This window comes from Musa acuminata, chromosome BXJ2-7 (assembly GCF_036884655.1).
Source record: "Musa acuminata AAA Group cultivar baxijiao chromosome BXJ2-7, Cavendish_Baxijiao_AAA, whole genome shotgun sequence".
Taxonomy (NCBI): Eukaryota; Viridiplantae; Streptophyta; class Magnoliopsida; order Zingiberales; family Musaceae; genus Musa; species Musa acuminata.
Window position 1 is genome coordinate 22,623,510 of NC_088344.1, and position 25,507 is coordinate 22,649,016.

The following is a 25,507-nucleotide window of genomic DNA, read 5'->3' on the forward strand; positions in this document are numbered from 1 at the left end:
CAATATGTAGAAGAATGGTCGAAGGCTTAATAGCCCCATTTTAGTTGGGTTTGGTGGCCTTCTTAGGCTTGTAAATAAAGGTTGTCTTGTGGATACTTGTGAGAGATATTCGGTTTATAGTGGATCATTTTGACCCTTTGTTGTGCAACCATTTAGAGCTTGTAAAGTCTGTTTCTAATTTACATTGTCTATGAAGTATTTTAGAAAAAGTTTGCTTGTGGATCCCGAGTGAAGCACTTTCTCTAACTCATTTTCTCTTTTATAGGTCCTAAGGGACCATGAGAGGTTTCGGGGAGACTGACTTTTGCGGACGGACACGCAAGGGTGCCGCACGACTTAGGAAAAACCAGCTAAGTCCGTGACAACTCGACAATTGCGTTGATATCGACGCAGATGCAGAGCAATCCTCACCTGTCGTTGTCACTCTCCTCATCCACAATAATTATTCGAGCGATCCTTTCGTCACTCTACATCTACATCAGCGTCGATGTACTTGCTAAATAGTGAAAGGTCACTGATGAAGATGTCGAGCGACCTTTTCGTCGTATGGTAACTGTATTGACACTAACACAGATGCATAGCGACCCTCTCGTCGTTGCTCCCCTATGGCCACTCATGGCCCCCAATAGCATCGTTCGTCATCATCAATTAAAACGTTAAAATTATCTTTTTACCCAATATTTTTATATTTTTTCGGTAAAACCGATAATATTAGGGTAAATGGAGCTAAATGTTTCACTTTTATAATTGGGATTCCAATATAAATTTTTTAAGTTTAGGAATTGGAATGCTAAGGAGGTCTAACTACATAGGATAATATATAAATAGACTGATTATAATTATAGTGTCACGATTGAGATGAGATAATTGACATGTTAACTTTGTTGAACCGAAATTATTATCTCAAAATATTTAAGCAAAAATTTATATTATTATACTAATCAAACATTTATAAGTCAATCTTAATATTACTAATGAAACTAATAGGAGTGTTAACTATGATTATGTTTTTTTTTAACGTGGGCGAAGACAAACCAAGTCTTACCGGATCGCACCTGAAAGATTCATGGGTAATGTGGTCTGCCACGGAGTTGATGCACGTGGGCCCCACTCGACCTCTTAGGGTTTGCAGAGGTGACGCACTCCACCTACATCGCATTGCAGATAGGCTGCTTCTCACTACGGCAGACCGCTGGACCTCTTAGGGTTTTCAGGGGTGACTCACTCCACGTACACTGAATTGTAGGTGACCGCTGATGTTTCCTCTCACTACAGCAGACCGCTGGACCTCTCAGGGTTTTCAGGGGGTGACTCACTCTACCTACATTGCATCGGAGGTCGGCTGCTGCTGCTGCTGTTTCCTTCTCACTACATCAGGCCGCCATGGACTCTGTTCTTCTTCTGCAGGAATCCAGTTTCACATCATTCACTCTCAGCTATTTCAGACACCGTTGGCAATGTGGCAACACTAAGATCATTGGATGCATGATTTGACGTGATCATGCTATCATAAAGCAGGAATTCAGGTTTGATCCTCAGCAAGAGTGAACTTTGAGAGGTGAAGCAGTCAGTTAACATGCAGACATTTGATCTTCGATGATAGATTAATGCAGTAGACATCTCTCCAAACTGTTGTTCTCTCCTATACATGCAGATCTTCACATGAATAAGAAAACGAGGAAGATCAGAACCATTAGTTGAGGAGATTATCCTCACTACTTGTTCTTGTTCTGCATCCTGTGATTGTTGAATGAAAGAGAAACACTAAGGTGAAGCAGCCAAGTTTCATTAATCATCAAACAGGCCTACAGTCTCCTACAGCTAATTTGCAAGTTGACACAGTAGCTTGACCCAACCCAGCATTTGATCCTCACATGAACATGGAAAGGAAAGATAAGAACATAGATTGTGGGGGGGAGAAGTGTCATCCCACGCCTGCAGCTACATGCTTATCTCCGCACACTGGTTCGGATCAACAGTAGTTGGTCTCCACCGTCTGCAGTATGCTCTCGAACACAGAAACCTCGCAGGGAATCCTCAGCACACCTTCCTGCTCGAACCCGAACTCCTCTTCTGCTTCCCTCAGCAGAATGGCAAAGGCCCTGTGGCTCAAGTACTCCGTCGGGATCACAAATCTCTGCATCTCCTCTCCCACGCACACCGCCAAGCATCCCTTGGGAATGTCGCCCGAGTGCGCCGCAGACGTGTCGGAGACGGAGAGAGTCCTCTTCAGGAACTTGATGCTCTTGCTGTTACTCTTCGGTGCAGCTGCGAGCTTCTTCCACTTCTTCAGCATCTGTTGCAGCCTGACGACTTCTGTGATCTTGTTGGTCTTGTTGGATGAATCCATGGATGGTTTCTTGGTGGCTTGGGAAATCTTCCAAGTGCACAAGTGGTATGGATGGCTTGGTGATTGACGATTTGGAGTAGGATGGTGGTGATCACAATTTATAGGAGTTGGGACTCATTGTTTATGAGTCCTCTTCTCTTATTTTATGCACAATGTTCTTCTTCTTAGTGACTACATTAATATGGTTTCTAGATCAGCTTCCTGTGTGATCAAGCTCATTGGATTCCTAGAAACGAATTAACTTCTCAACTATTTGTTGATACCGATCCTTCTTGATTCATATGGCACCCAAATCTATATTCACCTAATATACATATGATTTGTATCCTTTATCAATTCAAACAGATATGGTTATATGATTTAGTGCCTGTGTATTTCCTTGTCCACATTATTATCTGATTCAAATCCATAGTTGTCTGATTTTTATCCATGGTATCAGTATCATGATGAATTGGTGTTTGTGAAAAATGGAAAACATCTGCCTTGCTATGCAACATGAAGTGGAGAAGGCTAGTCCTGGGAATCCATTTCATCAGTGCCAGAATCATAGATTTGTCGCAGCATCATGTTTGGGGTTTACAGATTTGATTCCTGACTGATGAGCAAAGAGCAGGTGCATGCAATCTTCAATAGCAGATGCCAACTCCTGGCATTTGCTGTCCTCTCATGTGATTCATGTACCATCTCAAGCATATAATATCACACTCTCCCAACTGCCTATTTCTATTGAATGCTATTTTTCTTAGCTCCATAATGCACTGATCATAGTTTTTTTAACTTGCAGTTTTATTTTGGTTGGATTTGGGTGCTCAACAGAACATGGCAGGTGACAGATTGCAGAAGTGCATGTGAAGGCCTCTAATGTCATGCATTGTATAATAAGATGTTCTTTATTTCTTACTACAATTGTCAGTCCATCAAATCATTTGGCAGTTGATATGGTCAATCTCATTATTTTTTTTTTCTTTTCTTAAGGTGTGGCTAAATTTGAGGATCCAAAATACCCTCTTTCTTTTTGAGGAATCAAAATACTCTATTCAGTCTGTTCCCAGTCAATCCAACCACCATATCTTTTTTCTTTCATTTTGTAAACAGAATGGCTGTTGAAGCTCCAAAATTTCATTGTTAGATTTGAATACAATATATGGATGAAGCTCATCCAGCTACCAAAATTGTAGAAGCTTTAAAGAAATTTTGTGAGTAGAATAATCACATTATCAAAACCGAAAAAGGTGAGTTTCAACCACCACAGTTTCTTGAATTTTTGTGCATTCTTGCTTCAAGTTGTGTTCTACCTTGATGTTTGAATGTAGGAAGAGTTGGGACTCTTGATCAAGAAATTCACAAAGCTAGTGTGAATATATTACTTGCAGGAATTTCTCAAAAGAAAAAAAAATCAGGATGTTAGTGGGATTCTGAACTCAGCATTTGGCTCCTGGAGCTGATTGAATTAACTGAATGATCAAGGGGCCATTTTTGGTCAAATCTTGAACTGGTGGTGGTGCATTCTCCAAGCTGACACAGAGCTTTAAGAACTAGTTTTAGATAGGACTAAGCATTGAAGACCAGTACTAAAATACAAGTTCAAATTAGATAATAAGGGTTCAGTCTCATCAGTTTAATACTTCCATGTGGTAGATTTAGCAGAGTCATGTGAAGTCTGTGGTAGGAAGGTGGTCTGAATGATTGAGTTTGTTAAGGTCTGAATGAATGATTTAGCAGAAGATTCTCACACTAAAAAAAAAAAAACAGAAAACAAATCTGAGCTTCAAGTACTTATTAATCCTTTGTTAAATTGATAAAAACTTGTTCTTTTGACACCTAAGTGATCTCATTTATCTTTAATTCAGTTCCTAATCATACTTGCATTCTATGAATGCATAGAAAACATTGGTTTGGTGTCAATCTACAAAAGGAGCTATTTGCTTTCTGCATCACACTTTGTAATGATAGGAAGTAAGGGAATGTATCACTTTGAAGTGTTAGAATAGCAGAACTTTTAAGTTCAAATGATTGCCCATGTGCTTTCTACATGCAACTGCAGATTGCTCACAACTTTCCAACATGATTAATGTCATACATGCTTTTTCCACATCAGAATCAAAACAAAGGACCATTAGCCATCTTCTGAAGCTTCTCCTTTTCTACTCTCCAATGCAGTCTCAGCTTGACTATTTCCTTTCTGACTCTTAAGGCACTTCAATGTCAGACAGCAGCAGTTGATTTAGTTTGAGACAGTTACTCTAAAGCCTCAAATTGACTAATAATTGAAGCAGATGGGACTAATTCACAGATTTTGTATATTTGTTCCTCTTACATAAAGCACATGCCTTGAGCAGCCATTTCTTGAGTTGGAGCCAAGTTGGGAAGATGCTTGTTCAGAGCTCAGATGATTGCATGTGACTGGACAAGTTGGGCAAGCAGTCATATACAGACCCAAGTTCTGATGCATCTTAACATTATATATATATGTATATATATATGTATATATATGTATGTATATGTATACATATGTATATGTATACATATGTATATGTATACATACATATGTATACACATGTATATATACATATGTATACATATGTATATGTATACATACATATGTATACATATGTATATATATATATAATTTTTTTCAGTCATATGACATTCTCCTTAGACTAAGTTGAACTCACTCTTACTATCATGTTTGTCACATGTTACAACTTATCCAATTTTTGGATTATTTTTGGCTAATCAAAACTTGACATAGAAAGTGCTTACTATTCCCTAATTAAGATACCTAATTTTCAATGACTGTCAATAATTATAGAATGGGTACTATAAATGGGACTTGTATAGTATGTTCTAAATATTAATGGATCAAACTTCCTAAGAATGTGTTTGAGAATATATTTGAAATATGTAGTGGGGCCAATGTAAATTTCAAATGGGAAGTAGTCTAAGTATACAAAATTCTTCCAACAACCTTCTAATAGAATTAATTTTACTGGAAATTTTAACCCATATTCTAAAACTATTATTTTATGTAAGGAACCTTATAAAAAGGAATCGAATATGAATCCACTTGATGAAACCCCATAATATGAAGCTAATCCTAACTGTTAAATAAGGATTATTCATCAAGAGATTTATGTTAAAAAATATTCATATGTGTGAGATGAAGAGAAATATCCTGAGAGGATAATCTCATAATAATGATGATTAAGGATGTCGCATTACAGATATTAAGTTTGTCTCGGATTCGTTATTATAAAATTTCTGAGAGTTGATGCACCAAGTAAAATGCTTCATTTATCCTATAAAATTTGCTTGCAATGATTACGACAATTGTTTCGGATTAATTATTATGTGGAATCGACCCATATTTTTTCCTATACATCGTTATAATCTCAACTTTAGAAGAAACAAATCCCAAGTGACTCATCAATGCATTTTTAAGATCATAAAATTTGGTGCATAGAAAAACATATTATTATGGACTAAACCTGCGTATAAGCAAAACAATAATTCCTTAATTTTCTGATACAGGCAAAACACAGGTTTGACCAGTAAAGCCCAACCCATTAGGCTACAACAATGGGCCTAAAAGCCCATAAATCTATTTTCTCTCTCTAGCAGAACATTCTCTTTGCTTGTGTGTAGATTGTGAGTTGTATCATATTGATGTTCATCATTCTTAATCTCCTCCATGTACACTGGGAACATTCTCTTTTCTCTCTCTCTCTCTCTCTCTCTCTCTTTCTCTCTTGTTGTTGTGTAGCTTATATGCTCTCTCTCTCTCTCTCTCTTTCTCTCTTGTTGTTGTGTAGCTTATATTCATCTACTGAGTCCCTCAGCATCTCTCTCTCTCTCTCTCTCTCTCTCTTTCTCTCTTGTTGTTGTGTAGCTTCTATTCATCTACTGAGTCCCTCAGCATAAGCAGAAGGCAGGTAGGTTCGATGGTAACAATCTTAAAGTGCCGAGAAAATTATTCTCTGTAGCGGAGGGAGTACTGTTTTCCACGCATCTGACTTACATTTAAGTAACAATTGAATTGGGGCTACAAACTATCAGCCAATCACAAGGCAGGTATACGGATTCGTCGTTTCTCCGTAGTAAAGGGGTACTGTTTCTACTTCTCACAATTTAGCCATTTGGTTAAACCAATACGGGACCCACACCAAACTCGGACCGGCTACATCGTTCTCTCCAATCACGAGGCAGGTAGAGAACTGGTTGTAGTGAAGCTGTCTTAGTCACTCTTTCGTTACACAGTTTTCGCGTGCCCCAAAGCTGTGTTTATCTGTTGCACGTCCATTGCCCTCGTCGTCGTCTTCTTCCCCTCATCTCTCTTCCATCGCGATCTCCAGATCTCGTCGCTCTCTCCCGCTCGTCCCTCGTCTTAGATCGATCATCCATCGACCTCCAGATTCTTCCAGGTTCTTCCCGATCCGGCATCCTCTTCCTCGGACTCCGGATCTTGATCCGCCGAGATGGCCTACGGCGATCGCCTGACCACCTTCGAGGATTCCGAGAAGGAGAGCGAATATGGATACGTCCGCAAGGTAATTGTCCCTGCGATCGCTTGCCTCACCTTGTATGTATCCTGCGTAATGGGTTCGATCGAGTCCGTTATGGCCATTTTGATCTCCTATTCTGCGAGTTTTAGGGTTTCTTTCTTGTTCTTTGCCTTATCGAATGGGTTTGACTTGATTTCTTGGGGTTCTTGCGCCGATCGATCTGGCAGCAAGATATTGACTTGTGATTTGAAGTGAACAGGGGTCACGCAGTTACTCCTAATTGGAATATGTTCACCATAAAGCTGAAATCTAATTGAAGGCGCTAGATGTATTGAACTAGTAATGATCTTGAACGTTGAGAGCAACATCCTGGGATCAAATCCCGCCTTCATCTTAAGAACACTCGCGGTTTACTATGGATTTTTGACTTTGAGATCTAAAAATGCTGTCTGAGCACTTGCATCCAACTCTAGGGGACACAATTTCCCATCTAGAAGGATATGCAAATCGTCTAGTCACGGAGATGCGCATAGATGTAATGAAGTCCCTTTTGTCAAGAAGAATAACGTGTCCGGTACATGTGGGTCACTGTAGAGTGTATATGAGGACTGTTGATGTTCTATTTAGCCCCTTTATATTGCAAGATTTATACTTCTTTCCACACCGTTCTAGTGCTCAAATAAGAAAACAGCACAAAATTAACCAGTCACTACTGATGTAGTTCATGTTAATTATTGTGCTCGGAGATGGAGGTAGAGTACTTAGACCGACTCAAATGCAAGATTTTGCTATTGACCACTTAACAAGTTATGATTTATTTAATTTCGATAGTATTGTAGAAAGAATGGCTCAAATGGCTTTAAAGTGCAAGACAGGTTGAATTTTCCAAATGTTTATTAAAGAAATTATCATCTCTTAAGCTAACTTAAGAAACATCTAACATTAGAGATCTATATTAAGAATGATGTTAGCACAAATGCCAAAGTCAGTGGGCTTTATCAGGTTTTGCAGTTTGCAATAGACTAAATCAGATTAGGAAAGTAAATATGAGTCTCCCTCATTTGCTTTCTGTTCTCTTCTGGCTTATGCTTGATGGACCAAGAACTGATAATGGTGTTGGGTACTGTTATAAATCAACATTATACTTGTCTGTTGCTAGACTGAACTATCGTTTTCATTTCAGCCTGACCTAAAAAATTGTTGATTTGACTGGATGGTCTAGTCTGACAATTTAGACCAAGCTTGTTCATTGTTCAGGTTTTTGTTAGAGGCATATACCAGGGCTTAAGCTAAGCCTGACCTTTGAATTTAATCAGGTGTTATGGCCTATCTGTCCAAGCTGGCTGTTGACACCATTAATTCTATCTATGTTAAATTTTAACTGAAGATTATCCTCACGAAGTCTTATCTTTGTTCATGATGAAGTTCCAAACCATCATCTTGCTTCCTTTTTCTATATGCCTTGTTGTCTTTCAAGTCTGGGCTTCTTTATAAAGATGCTTTTTAATGGTTCTTCTGCAACAAGTTACTCGTGGATAATTGTGGCTAGATTTGTTATACAGCCTTATTCAATCTTACAACTTTCTAGGTTTCTGGGCCAGTCGTGGTTGCCGATGGCATGGGAGGTGCTGCCATGTATGAACTTGTTCGTGTTGGTTATGATAAGCTTATTGGTGAGATTATTCGTTTGGAGGGTGATTCCGCTACAATCCAGGGTAATTGACTTTAGAAGCTGTTACTATTGTTCTAAGCATGCATTTAAATCTCTTCTATTGTAATCAACTTTTAATTTCTTTGTTATTTATTGTCTTTTTTAGGTTGTTTATTGGAAAGCATAAATGATATAACACTTGTTGGTTTTGAATCTCAGTTTATGAAGAAACTGCTGGTTTGATGGTCAATGACCCTGTTTTGCGAACTCGCAAGGTGATCAAGATTCTGTATGGTTTTAAGTTTTAACTCTTGTTATCAGTACATGTATTTATGAACTGGGCTAAATAGTGTGTTGCTATTTTATGACAGCCTCTCTCAGTCGAGTTGGGACCTGGAATTTTGGGCAACATTTTTGATGGAATTCAGGTTTTGTTCAAATTTTGACCTGAAATTACTAGTTGCTTGCATGTATTTTACCAGAGCATTTAGTGGCTCTTGTTGGTTAGCTTTGGTCACTTGCTTAGCTTGTGGCTCATATGTCATTAATTATATGATTAATTTAATTAAATCTTTTTGCTGGTACCATTGAGGTTTATTTGTAGCAGTCCACCATTAACCTCACTTATCTTTGAATATCAAAATATCTGCATGAGTTTTCCATTTATATGCTCATGCTTGTTTCTCATTAGGTGCAAACATACATTGTTTGAAATTGATGTTATCAACCGCCTTACTGACTATCCTGTTAATCTAAATGTTTTTCCTAATATTTATTCTTCTTCCTAATTACAGCGGCCTCTGAAAACTATTGCTATAAAATCTGGTGATGTCTACATCCCTCGTGGTGTTTCTGTCCCTGCACTTGACAAGGATGCATTGTGGGAATTTGAGCCCAGTAAATTAGGTATCTAGACCGACTTACCTATAACACAAATCATAACTTGTTTTCATCATCTTTTTCAGGTTTTTGGACTGTTGCTGGTTTGTAGCATGCTTAATCTGTTTTTGCACTTGTTACAGGTGTCGGAGATCTTCTGACTGGTGGTGATTTATATGCAGTAAGTAGCATGAAACTGAGCAGATTCTGGAATAGCAAGTGATGTTGTTTTATTATCTTTATTCAAATAATTTAATATTGTCATGTTCATTATTTAATTTGCAGACTGTCTTTGAGAACACATTGATGAAGCACCTTGTTGCTCTTCCTCCTGGTTCCATGGGGAAAATAAGTTATATTGCTCCTGCTGGTCAATACAACCTGAATGTTAGTGAACATTTTCTTTGTTTTTATATGTTTTTTTCGTTTTCATCAGCATGTTCATCATGTTGGTTATGCTCATGATTTTTTCCTGTCTCGTATTACCATTGTACTTGCAGGATACAGTCCTGGAGCTGGAGTTTCAAGGTGTTAAAAAGCAGTTCAGTATGCTTCAGGTTTATATCCTTGTCCTTTGTCATTTTATAGTTTAATTAATATCGATTTCTCCCGATGAACAGAGTGACTTCAATGTTTCATGACTTATCTGCAGACATGGCCAGTACGTACTCCAAGGCCAGTTGCAGCAAAGCTTGCTGCTGATACACCTCTATTAACAGGACAGGTAAAGATGAAGAACCTTTCCTGCCAGTAGGGATTATGTTGTGCTTTTATATACTGTGAATTTTATTTCTCAAGGTTCATATGATGGCATTCTTGTCTTCTGGCATTTAACATATTGAGTTGTGTATCCTTATTTAGCGTGTGCTAGATGCTCTCTTTCCTTCTGTTCTTGGAGGCACTTGTGCTATACCTGGAGCTTTTGGTTGTGGAAAAACAGTCATCAGCCAGGCACTCTCAAAGGTTATTATGTTTGTAATTGTAGTTTTTCTCCTTGTCTTTAGTTGTGAATTTTCACTTACACTCATCAACTTCTCCAGTACTCTAATTCTGACACGGTGGTGTATGTTGGCTGTGGAGAAAGAGGAAATGAAATGGCTGAGGTTCATGTCCCCTTCTTTGCTTTGTACTTTGTCGTTTTTATATTTATCAATAATATCATAAAACAATATGCAGGTGCTTATGGATTTCCCGCAATTGACAATGACATTACCTGATGGCCGTGAAGAATCTGTCATGAAGAGAACAACACTTGTGGCAAACACTTCCAACATGCCTGTGGCTGCTCGTGAAGCTTCCATATATACAGGTATGAGCTAAGTAGTTAAAATGAAATGAGAATAAGGTAAACTAGTTTAGAGAATGCCAGACAATATTATGCTTTCCTTAACAGAAGCAGTTCCTCTGGACATATCACTTATGTTTCCCTAAGCTAACCTAGGTGCATAAATATGCTGGCATTGATATCTCTTTGGTCTATAAATTTTGTGGTTATATGGCAAACAAGGTAGGCTATGCAAGGCCTAGGACTCATATACTAACTATTAAGAAGTTTCTTTTTGAATATTACTGTTTGTGGGTGATGAGAGTTCTAAGATGGAAATTTGCTGTTCAGTAGTTGCTTATAGAATAATAATAACCAAGTCTACCAAGCAATGGTGAGGAGAATTTTTAGATGTCTCATCACATGGTTGAATATTCCATACTTTTGAGTATCTTGAGTTGACATATTGCCAGAAGTTTAGCCAGGATATTACTTGACAAAATGTGATAAATTAGTTAGGTTGATTTTATGCCCATCAAATCCAGATATTGCCTTGAACAGAACTAACTTTTCCAGAAAGGGCAGCCACCATGCACTAGGTATCTACCAATGTGGTGTAGGGAAAGTCAATGGATGCAACCTTGCATCTTCTAGTAAACAGGCTGTCCTCATAACTTGAACTCAAATCTTGCAAAGGAGCAATTTTATCATTTCACCAAGTCTTGTCTTTCAAATAACAAGAATTGTTGTGCTTATCGTAATTGATAATTTATTACAAAAGATGAGAAATCTGTGAAACCTTATCTGCAAAAGCCATCTAGATTGGTACTGCCTTCATTTTGAAGATTCATCTAAAGATAGAACTGCATGCCTGACATGCAGCATGGTCCAATAACTCATTACTCCTTTCTTGCAAGCATCCTAAGCCTTGTGCAACAGAATACTTGCACGATGTGTTATTTGGAGATCCAGGCAGTAATTTCTATTAGAGAGCTTTTTTGACAGGCCCTGATCTTCTCTTGTTCTCCCATGTTTTCAATATGTGTTCAATATGAAGTACCCAACTTTGTCTTTATGTATAATATATAAATATACACTCTCTATACGTGCCTTGTGTATATATTTTTATATAATATGTATTTTGGGTTATTTCCTTTTTTCCATGTATTTGCACCTAAGGCCCCAGTTTTTGTTCCTTTTCCTACGTGAAGCCTCCTTCATACACTTTTTCCCTATGTTATGTAAAGGAAACCTTAAGTGGGAAAAGTCCAAAAAGGAGGGTTTGAGTAGGGGAAAAGGGTCTGCCTCTTCAGGAAAAGTGCCCATATGTTTGTTCATACCTTTTTGGTATCTTAGCATTTACAGCGTACATTCTGCACTACTATAGATACTTCTGTCTTATTCTGTAAAAACATAGTTGCTCATGTTCAGTTACATTGAATTCCTCAGGCATCACAATAGCAGAATATTTCCGAGATATGGGATACAATGTCAGCATGATGGCTGATTCTACCTCCCGATGGGCAGAAGCCTTGCGTGAGATCTCAGGCCGACTGGTAATTGTCTTTATTTCTTCTAAACAATTGTTGAAGCATTCAGCACTTAGCATCGGTTGTAACCTGTTCACTGAAAGTTCACCCACCACTTTTATTTGTGCTGTCTTGTTTTGTTTTGTTATCTGTTAAGTTAATTTCTCTACTTCATTCTAATCTCTTTTGTACTGTGTTAAATTATCTATTGTTTCTCAGGCTGAAATGCCAGCAGATAGTGGTTATCCTGCATATCTTGCAGCACGTTTAGCTTCCTTCTATGAACGTGCTGGTAAAGTGAAGTGTCTGGGTGGGCCAGACCGAACCGGGAGTGTCACAATCGTTGGTGCTGTTTCCCCTCCGGGGGGTGATTTTTCAGACCCTGTTACTTCTGCAACTCTTGGTATTGTTCAGGTAAATGAAATGTCATCTTTCTCATGGTTTCTTCTAATGTTGAGGCTTTCTCATGGAGAATTATCAAGCCCTTGTTCTGTAAAATGCTGTGCAGGTCTTTTGGGGACTAGATAAGAAGCTGGCTCAGAGAAAGCATTTTCCATCTGTGAATTGGCTTATTTCATATTCCAAGTACTCAAAGGTTTGCTGTTGTACCATTTTATTATCTAAAGTTGCTTGAACTTGCAGTTATCTCACAAATGTCGTGCACTTTGTTGGATAAAGAGGATACAGTGTAATAATTGCTGTTTTAAGATACATGACAAAAATTATAGTGAAAAAACAAGGCAGTGCATTTTGGGATCTTCAGTCTGGATAGTCTTAACTTTTGTTCCACTTGCATTTCATTGAGTACAACAATTACCATAATGATGGCTGGCAAATTGGCTGTATGTTCCATCTTAATTACTTGTTGCTTTCTGAAGATATGCTTCAGTACTTTTCATGACAAAAGCAAGTTTTTCATCCAATTCTAATTTTAATTAGTTCACTCTTTTGTGTTTTACAGGCATTGGAATCTTTCTATGAGAAATTTGATTCAGATTTCATTGACATCCGGACAAAGGCTCGTGAGGTACTACAGAGAGAAGATGATCTGAATGAAATTGTGCAGGTAATCTTGCTTTAGCCTATCTTATCACCATAATAATATCTATTGACATGTGAAACTCTTTATCTTTTCTTATAGTTGTTGGAATCCGGTTGAACTTGAATGTGTTAGGAGCATAACCTTTCTTCCAATGTTTTGAGAGCTTACTTTGATTTGCATAACTTTTTATCTATGAATTCTACTATTCTGAGTTTATAGTATGTTGTCTGACTTGATACCCACTGTAACTTTCTCTTTCCTCTTTTGTTATCACTTGATTTGTTCTATAACTTTCAACAACCTTCTGTGATGCTAGGTTTTTATATGATTTTCCTAGTTCTCATATCTTGAAACCTGAAAAAGACTTGAATCACATGTTTTTTTAATCACTTCTTTGTAACTACTGCCTCTGATTCTGCAGCTTGTTGGTAAAGATGCATTAGCTGAGACGGACAAGATCACACTAGAGACTGCAAAACTTTTACGGGAAGATTATCTGGCACAAAATGCATTCACTCCGTAAGCTGCATCTTTGTCCCAATGACTTTTGTATCTGGCCTTATTGGCTTGCTTTTCTCCTTTATATAAGGTGACTCAATTGACAACTTGTATGGTTGAAACAGCTATGATAAGTTCTGCCCATTCTACAAATCAGTTTGGATGATGCGGAACATTATTCATTTCAATACTTTGGCAAATCAGGTATTCTCCTAGCTGCTGTGAATATCTGTTTAAAAAAAATTCTGAGTTTTATATGTAGAAGATTGTGCTTCTTGCTTCTGGTTCATCTTCAACCTTGAATCTCACTTAGCAACTCATAGTGCACCAGAAACAGACTTTATTTTTTCTATTAGGCCCAGTCTGTAAATATTAGTCCACGGTTAACATTGAGGCCTTGACCCATTTCCAGCTCTTAGTGTGATCCTTAACAAAGTTATATTTCAGTCTTATTTCTGGTTACTTGTCAGCAGCTGCTCACTTGATGATGGTTCATTCATGCATTTTTTGTTATATCTATGGATTTTTAGAAAGCTGAAGTATTTGTCAATTGGTAGTATAAGAGCTTTGATGGAACTTTGTAGTTTTTAGATTCTATGACTTCACTCTTGCTTTGTTATCAATTTCATTATCAGGCAGTGGAGCGAGCAGCAGGTTCTGATGGCCAAAAGATCACTTACAGTGTTATCAAACATCGGTTGGGTGACCTTTTCTACCGTCTAGTGTAAGTAGTGCATGACGTTCTAGAGTTAACTAATAATTTATCCATACTCATTGTGTGCATTTTCTTTTTTTTCCCTCACTGGATTCTCTCAGAATGCTTTCGTAGTTGACAATTTGAGTCTGTTATTGGTTTTCATAGGTCTCAAAAATTTGAAGATCCTGCAGAAGGTGAGGAAGCTCTTGTTGCAAAATTCAAGAAATTGAATGATGACCTCACTGTTGGATTCCGCAACCTTGAAGACGACGCACGATGATCTTCGTACCCTGAAGTCATTAATCGGAATCACTATCACCATTACGATGTTACTAGAATTTTGGAAGATCTGCAGCATCATGGAGGCCCCATGCTGCTGATGTTTCCCTTTTGAGTTATGCATGTTCTTGAACATGCTGTTTTGTTATTATATTCCAACTTGCTGCTGTTATTAGCAGATCAAACGATTGTTTTTCTGAACTATTGTAATAAAGGGTGAATCAATAACTCAATTACGGTTTTGATTCAGCCTGAGCTGCAACGGTGATGTTTTCTTGATGAGAGACAACCACGTTTTCTTACCAACATTCTGAGACTACAAATCCGACTCTCTTAGGCGTCGGTGAGTTTGGCTTTTGCTCGGGCATCACTATGATACTAAAGAACCGTTTTTTCTTTTTGGGGGGTTAAAGGTTAAATGATAAAAATGCGTTAAAAGTTTTTATCAGCTAACTTAGATGACTTATTTAAATTATATCGAATGAGATTTTGAATCTTAAAAAAACCATTCTTCTCTCACTTTTGGGCATTTATTTTTGTTAAAAAATATTTTATATATTAATGTCATCACACAATTATTCCTTTGACGTCCATCGATATCATCAAACCTGTAAAAGGAGGCAGTTCTACGTTCCACAGAGAAAGATTGGCACGAAACAGTTGTCTACCATGTCCTAAATGTGGACCCAATCAGAACACGTAGTGGTAGAGCGCTTGCACGGTCTTTCCTGTTCTGTCACTTGCAGCCAATCTGTGTCATTCGAAAACTAGGCTCCTATTGGTCCACGACCCAACCCAGAGAAACTTCTATAGGCCGAAGTTGCGCCACGTGATCACCTTCCGAGAGACCCACGTGCCGCGACGCCGACGCTTCCCTTCCTTTCCCTCCGCATCTCTCTCGCGCTGTCCAAACCCAAATCAACGACAAAAGAAAACGAAAGCCATGACTTCCATCATCCGCGCTTCCTCATCCTCCCCATCCTTCTTCCCCTCCAAACTCCCTTCCTTCCATTCAAAACCCGCCCCTAATCCTCCCCTCTTCGGTCTCCGCCTCCTCATGAGCATCGTCGCTGACCCTTCTCCCCGCGGCACCGACGGTTGCCGGCTCGCGGCCCGATGCCACGCGGTCCCCGGACTAAGCGCCGACGAGGTCGTCGCTACTTCCGATGAGGCCTTTGGGAGGCATTCTTCTCCCAGTCTGAAGCGCAGCGGCAGTGGCGTCGCGATAATGTGGTTCAGGAACGACCTTCGGTTGATGGATAATGAGGCTCTGGTGCGGGCTTGGACGGCATCGGAATCGGTGCTGCCGGTGTATTGTGTCGATCCTCGCAACTTTGGGGCCACCCATTACTTCGGCTTCCCGAAAACCGGAGGTATAAGCACACCAAATAAAATCTTCTATGTTCTATGATACTGAATGCTCGAGTGTTCCGTGTTTCCCCCTTTTCGTAGCCTTGAGGGCACAATTTCTCATTGAATGCCTGGAAGATCTGAAGAAGAATTTGATGAAACGAGGGCTAAACTTGCTAGTACGATTCGGGAAGCCAGAGGACATCCTTCCTTCAATTGCAAGAGTTTGCAGTGCCCATACAGTTAAGTGGTTTTAGATGTGTTATTAAGAAGCAACTAATTCTGTTCTATTACGAATTATTTTTATTAGGCTGCAAGCTTAGCGTAATCTGGATCAACAGTAGCTTCGCTTTGTGCAGCATCTCTTTGCCATGATCTACTGTTTCCAGTAGAGTGTGTTTCAAGTGTAGGTTTGGATCAACTTATGGATCGTCTTGTTACATTGTACATGCATATGCAATTTACATCAAAGATAATAAAAATATAGTGTATGCTTTTGGCAGCTTTAATGTTTTATAGGTCAGGTGTCATATTCAATTTGGGGCTTGCATCTGAACCTTTTTTCTTTTAAAGACATTTTTGTTATATCAAAATGACGTACATGACGCTCACATGTGGGTCGTCTAGTATGGTATAATGCTATAGACTTTCTTGTGCTTCGTAAAGGGCTCAGTTTTTATTGTGCACTATTTGAAGCCTTGTGTATCAGTAGAATTAATTCACTGTCTCAAGAAACGAAGCAACTTTTCCATATTTTGTTATATGATTAAACCAATATAGAGCTTATAGGGTGCCTTCTCCTTTCCACTTATGCATCAAACTACAACAAATCAGCTTTATGTTGTTGTGAGATATGCCAATATCAATGAATCTATTTTACAAAGTTTTCTTTTGACATCCTGTGAACCAATTAATTACTGGAAGGAATTGTCAAGAGAACCGTTTACAAAGATTTTGCTTTTCTGCATTCTCTACATTAAATCACAAGGGTAGGTCCCCCTTCTAGTTATTCTTAAATCATATCCAAGGAAAATAAGTGACAGTGCTGAAAGGTCTTATATGATTTTAAATGACTGTCGCTTAACATGCTGAATGCTTTCTTAGATTGGCAGTTATGTGCCCAGATACACACTAGTTCAATATCTGGATGAGTTGCTGATCCTATCATTTCAGGTTTATGCGCAGAAGGAAACATGCAGTGAGGAGCTTCTGGTTGAAAAGCTTGTTCTAAAGGGTCTGCAACAAGTGGTGCTACCTCAAGGTGGAACTTCGAACCAAAAGTCTGTCGGTCCAAAATTAGTTCTTGTCTGGGGAAGTAGTATGTACCACATTGATGATATTCCATTCAGCACAAAAAACTTACCAGATGTATATACACAGTTCCGCAAGGTGAGTTCATCTCTCATATCCAAAGTTGTTACGTACAAAGGATTTTAAAGGTAGATACATGTCTTTTGATAATAAATCATTTCGCAGGCTGTTGAATCAAAGTGTTCAATCAGGGGTTGTTTCAAGTTGCCGGTGTCACTTGGGCCACCTCCAAACACTGGTTTGGATCAAATCGATGGATGGGGAACCATTCCAACTCTTGAGCAACTTGGGCTAAAGGAGTCAAAGGCAAGCCAGGTGATTCATTCTGTTTCTCAAGCCATGCCAAGTCTTTTTTCTTTTAAGTCAACTATTAAGCCAATGATACATCTTATTCCAAAGTATGGAGCTACCATTAGCACTTCCAATTGTGAGAATGCTCAGTGGTTCAAGAAACATTGATAATTGCCATAGAGTCTCCTTGCTGTTTCAAAATCCAATCTCCCATCTTCTCAGTGTTTGGATTTGCTCGTCCATATAAAATTTTCTGCTTCGATTTTTATTTTATAATTTAGACATTGTCCAACTCTTTTTCATCAGATTTACCTGATCCACTTAATCCATAAAATATTTTGCACATGAAGCAAACGCTGGCAGTAAGCAAACTGGTTGCTTTCAAGATGATGATTGCAAATTAATATTGTGCAATGTTAAAATTTGTGATAGTTGCCGAATTTCCATTGTTTATCTTGTGAAGTATTGATTTTTGGGATATAACATATTGGATGAAGGTTGATTAAGTGTTTTTTATTCTCAAAATGCAGCATGAACAGGGAATTCATTTTCTCGGAGGTGAAAATGCAGCTCTAGGAAGGATTTCCGAGTACTTCTGGAAGAAGGCACGTAACTTACTGATTGTTATTGTCTTCTAAGAATACAATATCTAACTTTTTTCTTGTCAACTATCTCTTTTCAAGTCTGATCAGCATTGTAATTTTGGGTAGTTTGTCCAGACATTTCTATTCTATCTATTTGTAGTACTTCCTAGTTCCTACTTGAATAAAAATTATTGCAGTAACTTTCATCAAGCTGCCTTTTGTGGTTGCTAGAAGTATTTTATAGAACAATCTTAGCTGTAAACTGAGTTTTCATGAATCATTTTGTCTGCGTAGGTCTTTGGACGACACTATGCAGTGTGCACTTCATAATATATTCTCCATGGAAGTTAAAAAAACAGTGACAATGTAATTCTCATTTTCTTTGTCCTCGTACAGGATTTGTTAAGGGTTTACAAAGAAACAAGGAATGGCATGATGGGGCCAGACTATTCCACAAAGTTCTCACCATGGCTTGCTTCAGGGAGCCTCTCTCCCCGTTATATATATGAGGAGGTGCAGAGTCCCTCCATTTGATTGATTGAATCCCCTGGTATTGTTCAATTGTGCAAGTTCTAAATATGTTGTTTTCCTGATTTCATTAGGTCCGCAGATATGAGAAGCAGAGAGTAGCAAATGACTCCACATACTGGTATTTTGTCATTTATAACTCTATTAGATACATGAAGCAGCTCCGACATATCCATATTGCATAACGCAATTCTTCAGTTGACCACGATATCACCTGACTGACAAGATGATTATAATTCAGGGTTTTATTTGAACTGATATGGAGGGACTACTTCAAGTTTATATCTATGAAACATGGGAATTCTATTTTTCATCTAGGTAGGTAAATTTCTGAGTTCTTACTTGTTGCAAATAATTTTCCCTCAAATTACATTGCCCTCATTGGTTAGTATTTGGTCAAACATGTCACTTAGGTTGATCAGTGTCTCATTTGAGGCGCAAATTCATATTTTCCTTCATCAAGCTATTGGGGCATCTACAAGACCAGGAACATGCAAGAAAAGCAATACTGAAGTCCTTTGAAGTTTGAACTATCCAAATCCTTTCTTATATTCACTAAGAATGCCTTCAAATTTGCCTTGGTGCATGGCATCAAGCAAACAAAGTAGCATCCCTTCTTTCTACTGGAATATAAATCTGAACTCACAACACAATATATGCTTCTAGTTTCAATTATGTTTCATTGATCAAACCTGCTATTTCTGGTAGTGAGTCTTCCTACTTTAATTTTCCCTTTTCTCTAGGAGGTAGAAAATTAGTGTGTTATGTTCTTCAAAATTAAGGTATACCCAGAGTGCTTTGACTTTAGAAAAAAATTTATGGTCCAGGAAATAGATGCATTAAAAGCTATCCTTTACCTATCAGAGAATAAGAAATTCTATCCTTAGCAATACTTAAAAAGTTTTATCAGATTCAACAAATCAGAATACTTGTAATTTATTTTGACAAATCTGTAAGGTATGCATTAGACAAGGGAAAGTAAATATTTGTATTTCTAATCTCCGGTTAGATATTTCTTGCACAGTTGCATGTTATCAATTTCCCAACAATTCAGCTATATGTTTTTGTTTTATTAAAAGAAAAGCCATTATTAATTATTTTTTTCTTTTCTTTTTCCCAGTGGTCACGCGTGACTGAAACATCTTTCTTCTTCCTTCGTTTCTTTTTTTTTGTTTTGTTTATCCAGGGGGTCCAAGAAATGTGGTGTCAAAGTGGAGCCAAGACCGATCATTGTTTGAATCTTGGAGAGATGGTCGCACTGGGTATTTTGGCTCAATTCATTTTGTTTAAGTTTTCATTGTTGATCAATTAAATAATAGTCTCATGATACAGTGAATTGCAGTCTTGATCTGTTCTCTTCTGCTAACTCGTAGCTACCCCCTCATCGATGCAAACATGAAAGAATTATCCACCACAGGCTTCATGTCGAACCGAGGGCGCCAGGTAAAGATTACCATCTCAATGTAGGTACCGTGGAATCACTTGTGCTTCTATGTAATCCAAAGATGAGTCAAGAAGATGCTCACAAACATCTGCGTCATCTGGAATCATGCTTCAGATCGGAGTTTTCAGATTTGTTCATAATTCAAATGAATCCAATACAGATGATGTATATATACTGACTAATTTATGTGCCTTGCAGATTGTCTGCTCATTTCTTGTTCGAGACATGGGCATAGACTGGCGCATGGGGGCTGAATGGTTTGAGACATGCCTACTAGATTACGATCCAGCTTCGAATTATGGAAACTGGACTTATGGAGCTGGTTAGTATCAACAATCCATTCGATATCAAACACTATAGCTTATGTCGAAATCAATTTTCCTTCTTTATCTACTGCTAACTCCGAAACTCTGGTACGTAGGAGTTGGTAATGATCCAAGGGAAGATCGGTATTTTAGCATCCCAAAGCAAGTAAGTAATCCTAAGATTATCGTACGACATATCGACTTATCCCTTAAGGTTAAGAATTCGGTCATGCCAATTCAAATTTATGTTGCTGTGTGTTGACATGACCAAACTTAATGCCTCTGTTCCTGTGCAGGCCAAAACCTATGATCCTGAAGGCGAGTATGTTGCTTACTGGTTGCCGGAGCTAGGACAACTCCCCAAGGAGAGAAGAAATTTTCCAGGGCAGTTATATATTAAGCAAATCGTGCCTCTAAAATTTGGGAACACACATCAGAGTACTCATGCCAGCAACGGGAGAAGTGAGAACACACACCTTACTCATGTCAGAAAAGGGAGAAGACAGAACAAAATGTAATGAAGATAAGAGGTTCATGTTTTGATTGTGCTATTAGCTGAAAGCATGTATTTATCTTTGATTCATATCTAGAATAAATTGCTTGATGGTAATGTAAACTGCTACAATTTCGTGGAACTGAATTGAATCAAAACTTATATAGGTGATTCATCTTAATGATATCCACAATGATAAGAAGCTAAGGATTATAATACCGGCTTATCGTACCAAAGTATTACGAACTTAACTAGTTTTATCTAAGTCGTGCGGTACCCTTACGTACTCGTCCGCACGGGATCACCCTTCCCGAAACATCTTATGGTCCCTTAAGGATTTGCAAAGGAGAAGATGGGCTAGAGGAAGTGTTTAACTCGAGTTTCACAAGTAGTCATTTCGACAAACACTTGATAGATAATGCAAATTACAAACATAGACTTTGTAAACTCTGAACAGTTACGCGACAAAGGGTTCAAGTGGTCCGTTACGATCAAAATTTTCCACAAGTGCCCAACCATAAAGGCCCATTCAGCCATGTAACACTTGGGTAGCTCTTGGGAGTTGTGTTGGCTGAGACTTCGCACCACTCTGCGGAGTTAAAAACCCAAAAAAATGGTTGTCTGGATGGCTTACTTCTGGACAAGTTTGCCTCTACGTGATGACTACACACAACCTGCGATTACAAGTCTAAAACGACCACAAAAGTGAATCAAAATAAGGCTGTCAAGCCTAATGTAAGTCCTCTACATGTTGTGCAAAGCATGAATAAAACCGAAAGACACAAACATACACGAGCATTACATCGAACACCCTGGTTACAGCTTTGTTCGTGACATTCTCTCCCACTTATTCATTTGATGTCCTCGTCGAAGCCTTTACGAATGCTACATCTCCTCGCCTTTCCTGAATCTTCAATCTTCTGCTCTAGTTGCTACGTACCTCTTGGCTCCCAACTATTCTTCGTCGCTGTTATTGAGTTGTCGAACTTTGATCCGCTATGCTGCTTTAACTCGCTAATGACTCTAGTGTGGGGTCAGTCGAGTTGTGTTGATTCTTAGTTCATGTGGATCCTTCAGATGAAGGAAAAAACTTTCCTTGTTATATGTCAATCTCTCAAATGTCTCACACTGCTTGAACTCGGTGGATGCCTACTGGAGCTTCAACGAGCATTACCTTGCAGACTTTGAAGTTTTGAGATCTTTTCTCCACAAAATTTGTCCATTGATTCCTCTTCTACTTAGTTGTCGCCTCCAAATAGGTTCGCATCACTTCCGCTTTCGATTGACATTCTATTGGGAAATGAAGCGAACGATCGAGCACCGATCACTATTGGTGAGGATTTGACAACTGTTGTCTTTCACTTTCTTTGAAGGACCTTTGAACATGCACAAAGCTTCTCTATTAGATAGATAAGAGAACTGAGGTACTCGGTTTTACCCATTTTCTTAAGAGTTGAGAAGACAAATGTTACTTGACTTTGCTCGCCTACTCGAGAGTTGTACTCTATACATCGAGCTAGTTACTAGCTTTCACCTATTCTTTGTTCACACTTCCAAAGCACACGAAGTGTTTGCACTCCTTGCGTTGAGTTAACTATTGCGATTCACCTTCTTATTGTCATTGAACTTTTGGGATGCATGAAGTTTTGCCTGAAAAGAGTAAAATTTTGTCCCGACTTAGAGTAAACTCCAATAGTTTTTGATCGCCTCTGGGATTGTACCATCTTCTCCATCATTTCTGTTGCCTACTCCACTAAGCAGAAAAGTTACAACACTGCATATTGTCTACTTTGTTCTTGGTCGAGCACTCTTGCATCAATCCGAAGTCCCCCACTTTTGGCTATTTTAATGAGAAGTCTATTGACACTGGTCTTACGAAGTTCCCTTGCCTCTACCCTTTAGCCTTGTTTCAGAACTTCGAGTTTGCCTTTGCATTCTCCACTTCTCGGCCCCTTTCATAACCAAGCACTTTCCCTCCATAAGAGCAAGGGATTGATAACATCATGATAGTCTCACTTCTATAATACCATGGTGCTGCCATGCTCATAGCCCTACTAATCATCGCCTCATATCTATGTCCCTTTCCGATAAATAGATCCACCTATGTAGCACTATGACACTTTTTGGAGTCTACCCCCATTCTAGCCAATACTTGGTTTTGGGTACCTAAGTCCCTCTGGATTTATCGTTACTTCCTCGCCCCTTTCAATCCTACTTCAACACATTTGTATTCTCCAAGCAATTCCTCTTGGTTGATGAAAAGATAGATTGCAACTCTCATGCATGGTCTCTGCCATCATGTTATAGGGCTCACATCGATTCTGTACTCCATTGCTTCCTTGGTAGCAACGTTCACTTACTCAACATTGTCCTCTAACTTATCGAGCTATCTTAAGCGAATATAAGCTCTAGAGTAATCTAACTCTCCAGCCACTTTGATCATACCTCTATATGATTAAGTCTCCCCCATGGGAGTCACTATTACTTGCACTCAAAATTCTTCCTTGGTGGTACATAGCCCTCATATACTAATGACTAAGGCCTTCATCCGATGCAAACTTCGATACACACATAGAAGACTTGCCTTTGCGGTACCATGACATTTACTCATTGAATCCATAACCCTTTTTGTCATCGTGCTGTTCACAGAAGTGGAGCTCCCAGTAGCTCCCGTTCATACCTTCGTATGATCTAGTACCTCGTGGGACTTCTCTCGTGTGTCGCATTGCCTTGAATTATTTCACCACGATCCGCTTCACCATGTCGTCTCCTGGTGACATCTATATTGCATTCTAATCTTTGTGGGATGAACTTAAACTGCGATATCTCTATGTGTGGCTTTTGCCAACATAACGTAGGGTCACCATCACGTCCGATTGTGTCCTCTCCTTTGGCAATTGACCTTCGTCTGCTTGTTCTCGAGTCACACCCGGACGAAGCACAGCTCTATGACAGTCTGTCACATAGCAACTCCCAAAGTCCTCCGACTTCACTGAAATTGGTGCGTCATTATTTGGATCCTGGACCTCTGTCCCCAAGCACAATCTCTACTACGCATTGCTTGCTTCGGGGCAATTCAAATGGTAGCACTATAGCATATTTTTCAAGAGTATTCGTCTCCGCGTTCTCTTGCCTCATGTCAAGGCATTCTGACCCCAACTTCGCCTCTGTAAGTTGAGTCATCTTAATTCCTCCATTAAATGTTTCGACGAGATAAGATGCATGTGCCTCGAAACTCCTTTCAACTTTAGCACCATGTAGGTTAAATCCGCTCCATCAGAATAAGGGACCCATGGAACGACATGATCCTGCCTCTACAAGAGATCATATCCTTGACCTCTGTCCAAGGAAAGCTTAGTGCCTCCACTTTATATTTTGTCTTCTATATTAACTCCCTTCATGCGGCTTGGGTACTTCACCAAGTTCCACCCAAGTTGCTTCGCTCCTCGATTTGCATTGAGTTAATGGTGGCCCTCGTGCCCATCATTCTATGGGTCAGCCCTCCATTGAGTCTGATCTCCACATTTGCTTCAAGTGTGCCTTTGTTTGGTGTTGCCTTAGGTCACTCCCTCACTTGATCTTGTAATACATCCACCAATGCATTACCTCATGCGAGAACATGCAACGACTCCTTGTCACTCGCTCGGTTTGTTGAGCTTTATGTAGTTATTATCTTGAGGTACCCCTCCTCAACATATGTGGTCTGTTGCACATGATTCTCCTTCTGGAGAACCGAGACTTATCCCTTCTGGATATTTGTCTCGTTAGAGCGACGTTTCTCTTTGCATCCTTCCATCTAGAAGTTTCAGAGACCATTATCCCCTTGGACTACTCCGTCTTGTTGAACGGACCGTTCACCGTTCCACTCTCGTAAACATACTTGCTAGATTATGACTCTTCGCCAATACAATCCATTTACACCCCTCAAGGCCTAGCAACATACTGAACTTGCTGCACACTTCAGCCTCCTATGGACGTATCATTCTCATTCCGAATACAAAGTTTCAATGCTCAATGACATCGAGTTTTGATCGCTTTGGGATGGCCACGGATAGTCCATCATCCACATACAAGCCCTTGCATGAGTATCAAATTCTTCGAGTTAGCAATTTTCTTCACCTTTGTAAGCTTTACACAACTCTTTTGGTTGCTAAGCAATCCATCTCACCTTATACAGTATCATCCTTTGCCAAGCACCCCACTTGTCTTAATCATCGTCAAGTTTGGTTGTGAACATTAAGCCGTAGCTTGAACTCAACCATCTCAACTTTTGTGCGCTACACATTCTTCTTAGTTCGCTTGTCCTTGTGGTGTCTCTTATGCGAAGGGTTGAGCATTCCTCTAAATATCAATCTTAGATGCTCGCTCCTTTAAGCGACTCCTTTCCTCATCTCGACAACACTCATTTTCCCCAAACGATCACGCATGTTGGCTACTCTCAACGTAGCCCAACCAGATAACCCATGTTTGCATGCTAAGTGTTTCTAAGCGTGTTTGTCCCGCTTTAATA

The 25,507-nt window shown here is 39.1% G+C and overlaps 3 protein-coding genes across 4 annotated transcripts; 2 read left to right on the top strand and 1 right to left on the bottom strand.

Moving 5' to 3' along the window:
• Positions 1-1,772: 1,772 nt before the first annotated feature.
• On the bottom strand, positions 1,773-2,426 carry LOC135616294 (auxin-induced protein 15A-like). Its single transcript, XM_065115493.1, has one exon. It carries the CDS (start codon positions 2,348-2,350, stop codon positions 1,973-1,975), a length of 378 nt encoding a protein of 125 aa, XP_064971565.1. The 5' UTR covers positions 2,351-2,426; the 3' UTR covers positions 1,773-1,972.
• Positions 2,427-6,641: 4,215 nt separating this feature from the next.
• On the top strand, positions 6,642-14,940 carry LOC103982160 (V-type proton ATPase catalytic subunit A). The gene is made up of 20 exons (XM_009398994.3): positions 6,642-6,897; positions 8,441-8,567; positions 8,723-8,778; positions 8,875-8,931; positions 9,298-9,409; positions 9,526-9,563; positions 9,668-9,769; positions 9,883-9,939; positions 10,035-10,106; positions 10,244-10,345; positions 10,423-10,485; positions 10,559-10,691; positions 12,096-12,202; positions 12,395-12,589; positions 12,684-12,770; positions 13,137-13,241; positions 13,639-13,736; positions 13,841-13,919; positions 14,351-14,439; positions 14,578-14,940. Exons 1-20 carry the CDS (start codon positions 6,826-6,828, stop codon positions 14,690-14,692), a joined length of 1,866 nt encoding a protein of 621 aa, XP_009397269.1. The 5' UTR covers positions 6,642-6,825; the 3' UTR covers positions 14,693-14,940.
• Positions 14,941-15,606: 666 nt separating this feature from the next.
• LOC103982147 (cryptochrome DASH, chloroplastic/mitochondrial) lies at positions 15,607-21,178 on the top strand. 2 transcript variants are annotated; one of them, XM_018824055.2, is made up of 13 exons: positions 15,607-16,064; positions 16,144-16,283; positions 17,215-17,430; positions 17,518-17,667; positions 18,174-18,248; positions 18,624-18,740; positions 18,830-18,876; positions 18,997-19,073; positions 19,942-20,017; positions 20,129-20,198; positions 20,398-20,521; positions 20,621-20,670; positions 20,801-21,178. In XM_018824055.2, exons 1-13 carry the CDS (start codon positions 15,635-15,637, stop codon positions 21,020-21,022), a joined length of 1,794 nt encoding a protein of 597 aa, XP_018679600.2. In that variant the 5' UTR covers positions 15,607-15,634; the 3' UTR covers positions 21,023-21,178. The 2 variants fall into 2 exon arrangements, with proteins under 2 accessions (XP_018679600.2, XP_009397250.2); XM_009398975.3 differs by having other exon boundaries at positions 17,518-17,658.
• Positions 21,179-25,507: the final 4,329 nt, after the last annotated feature.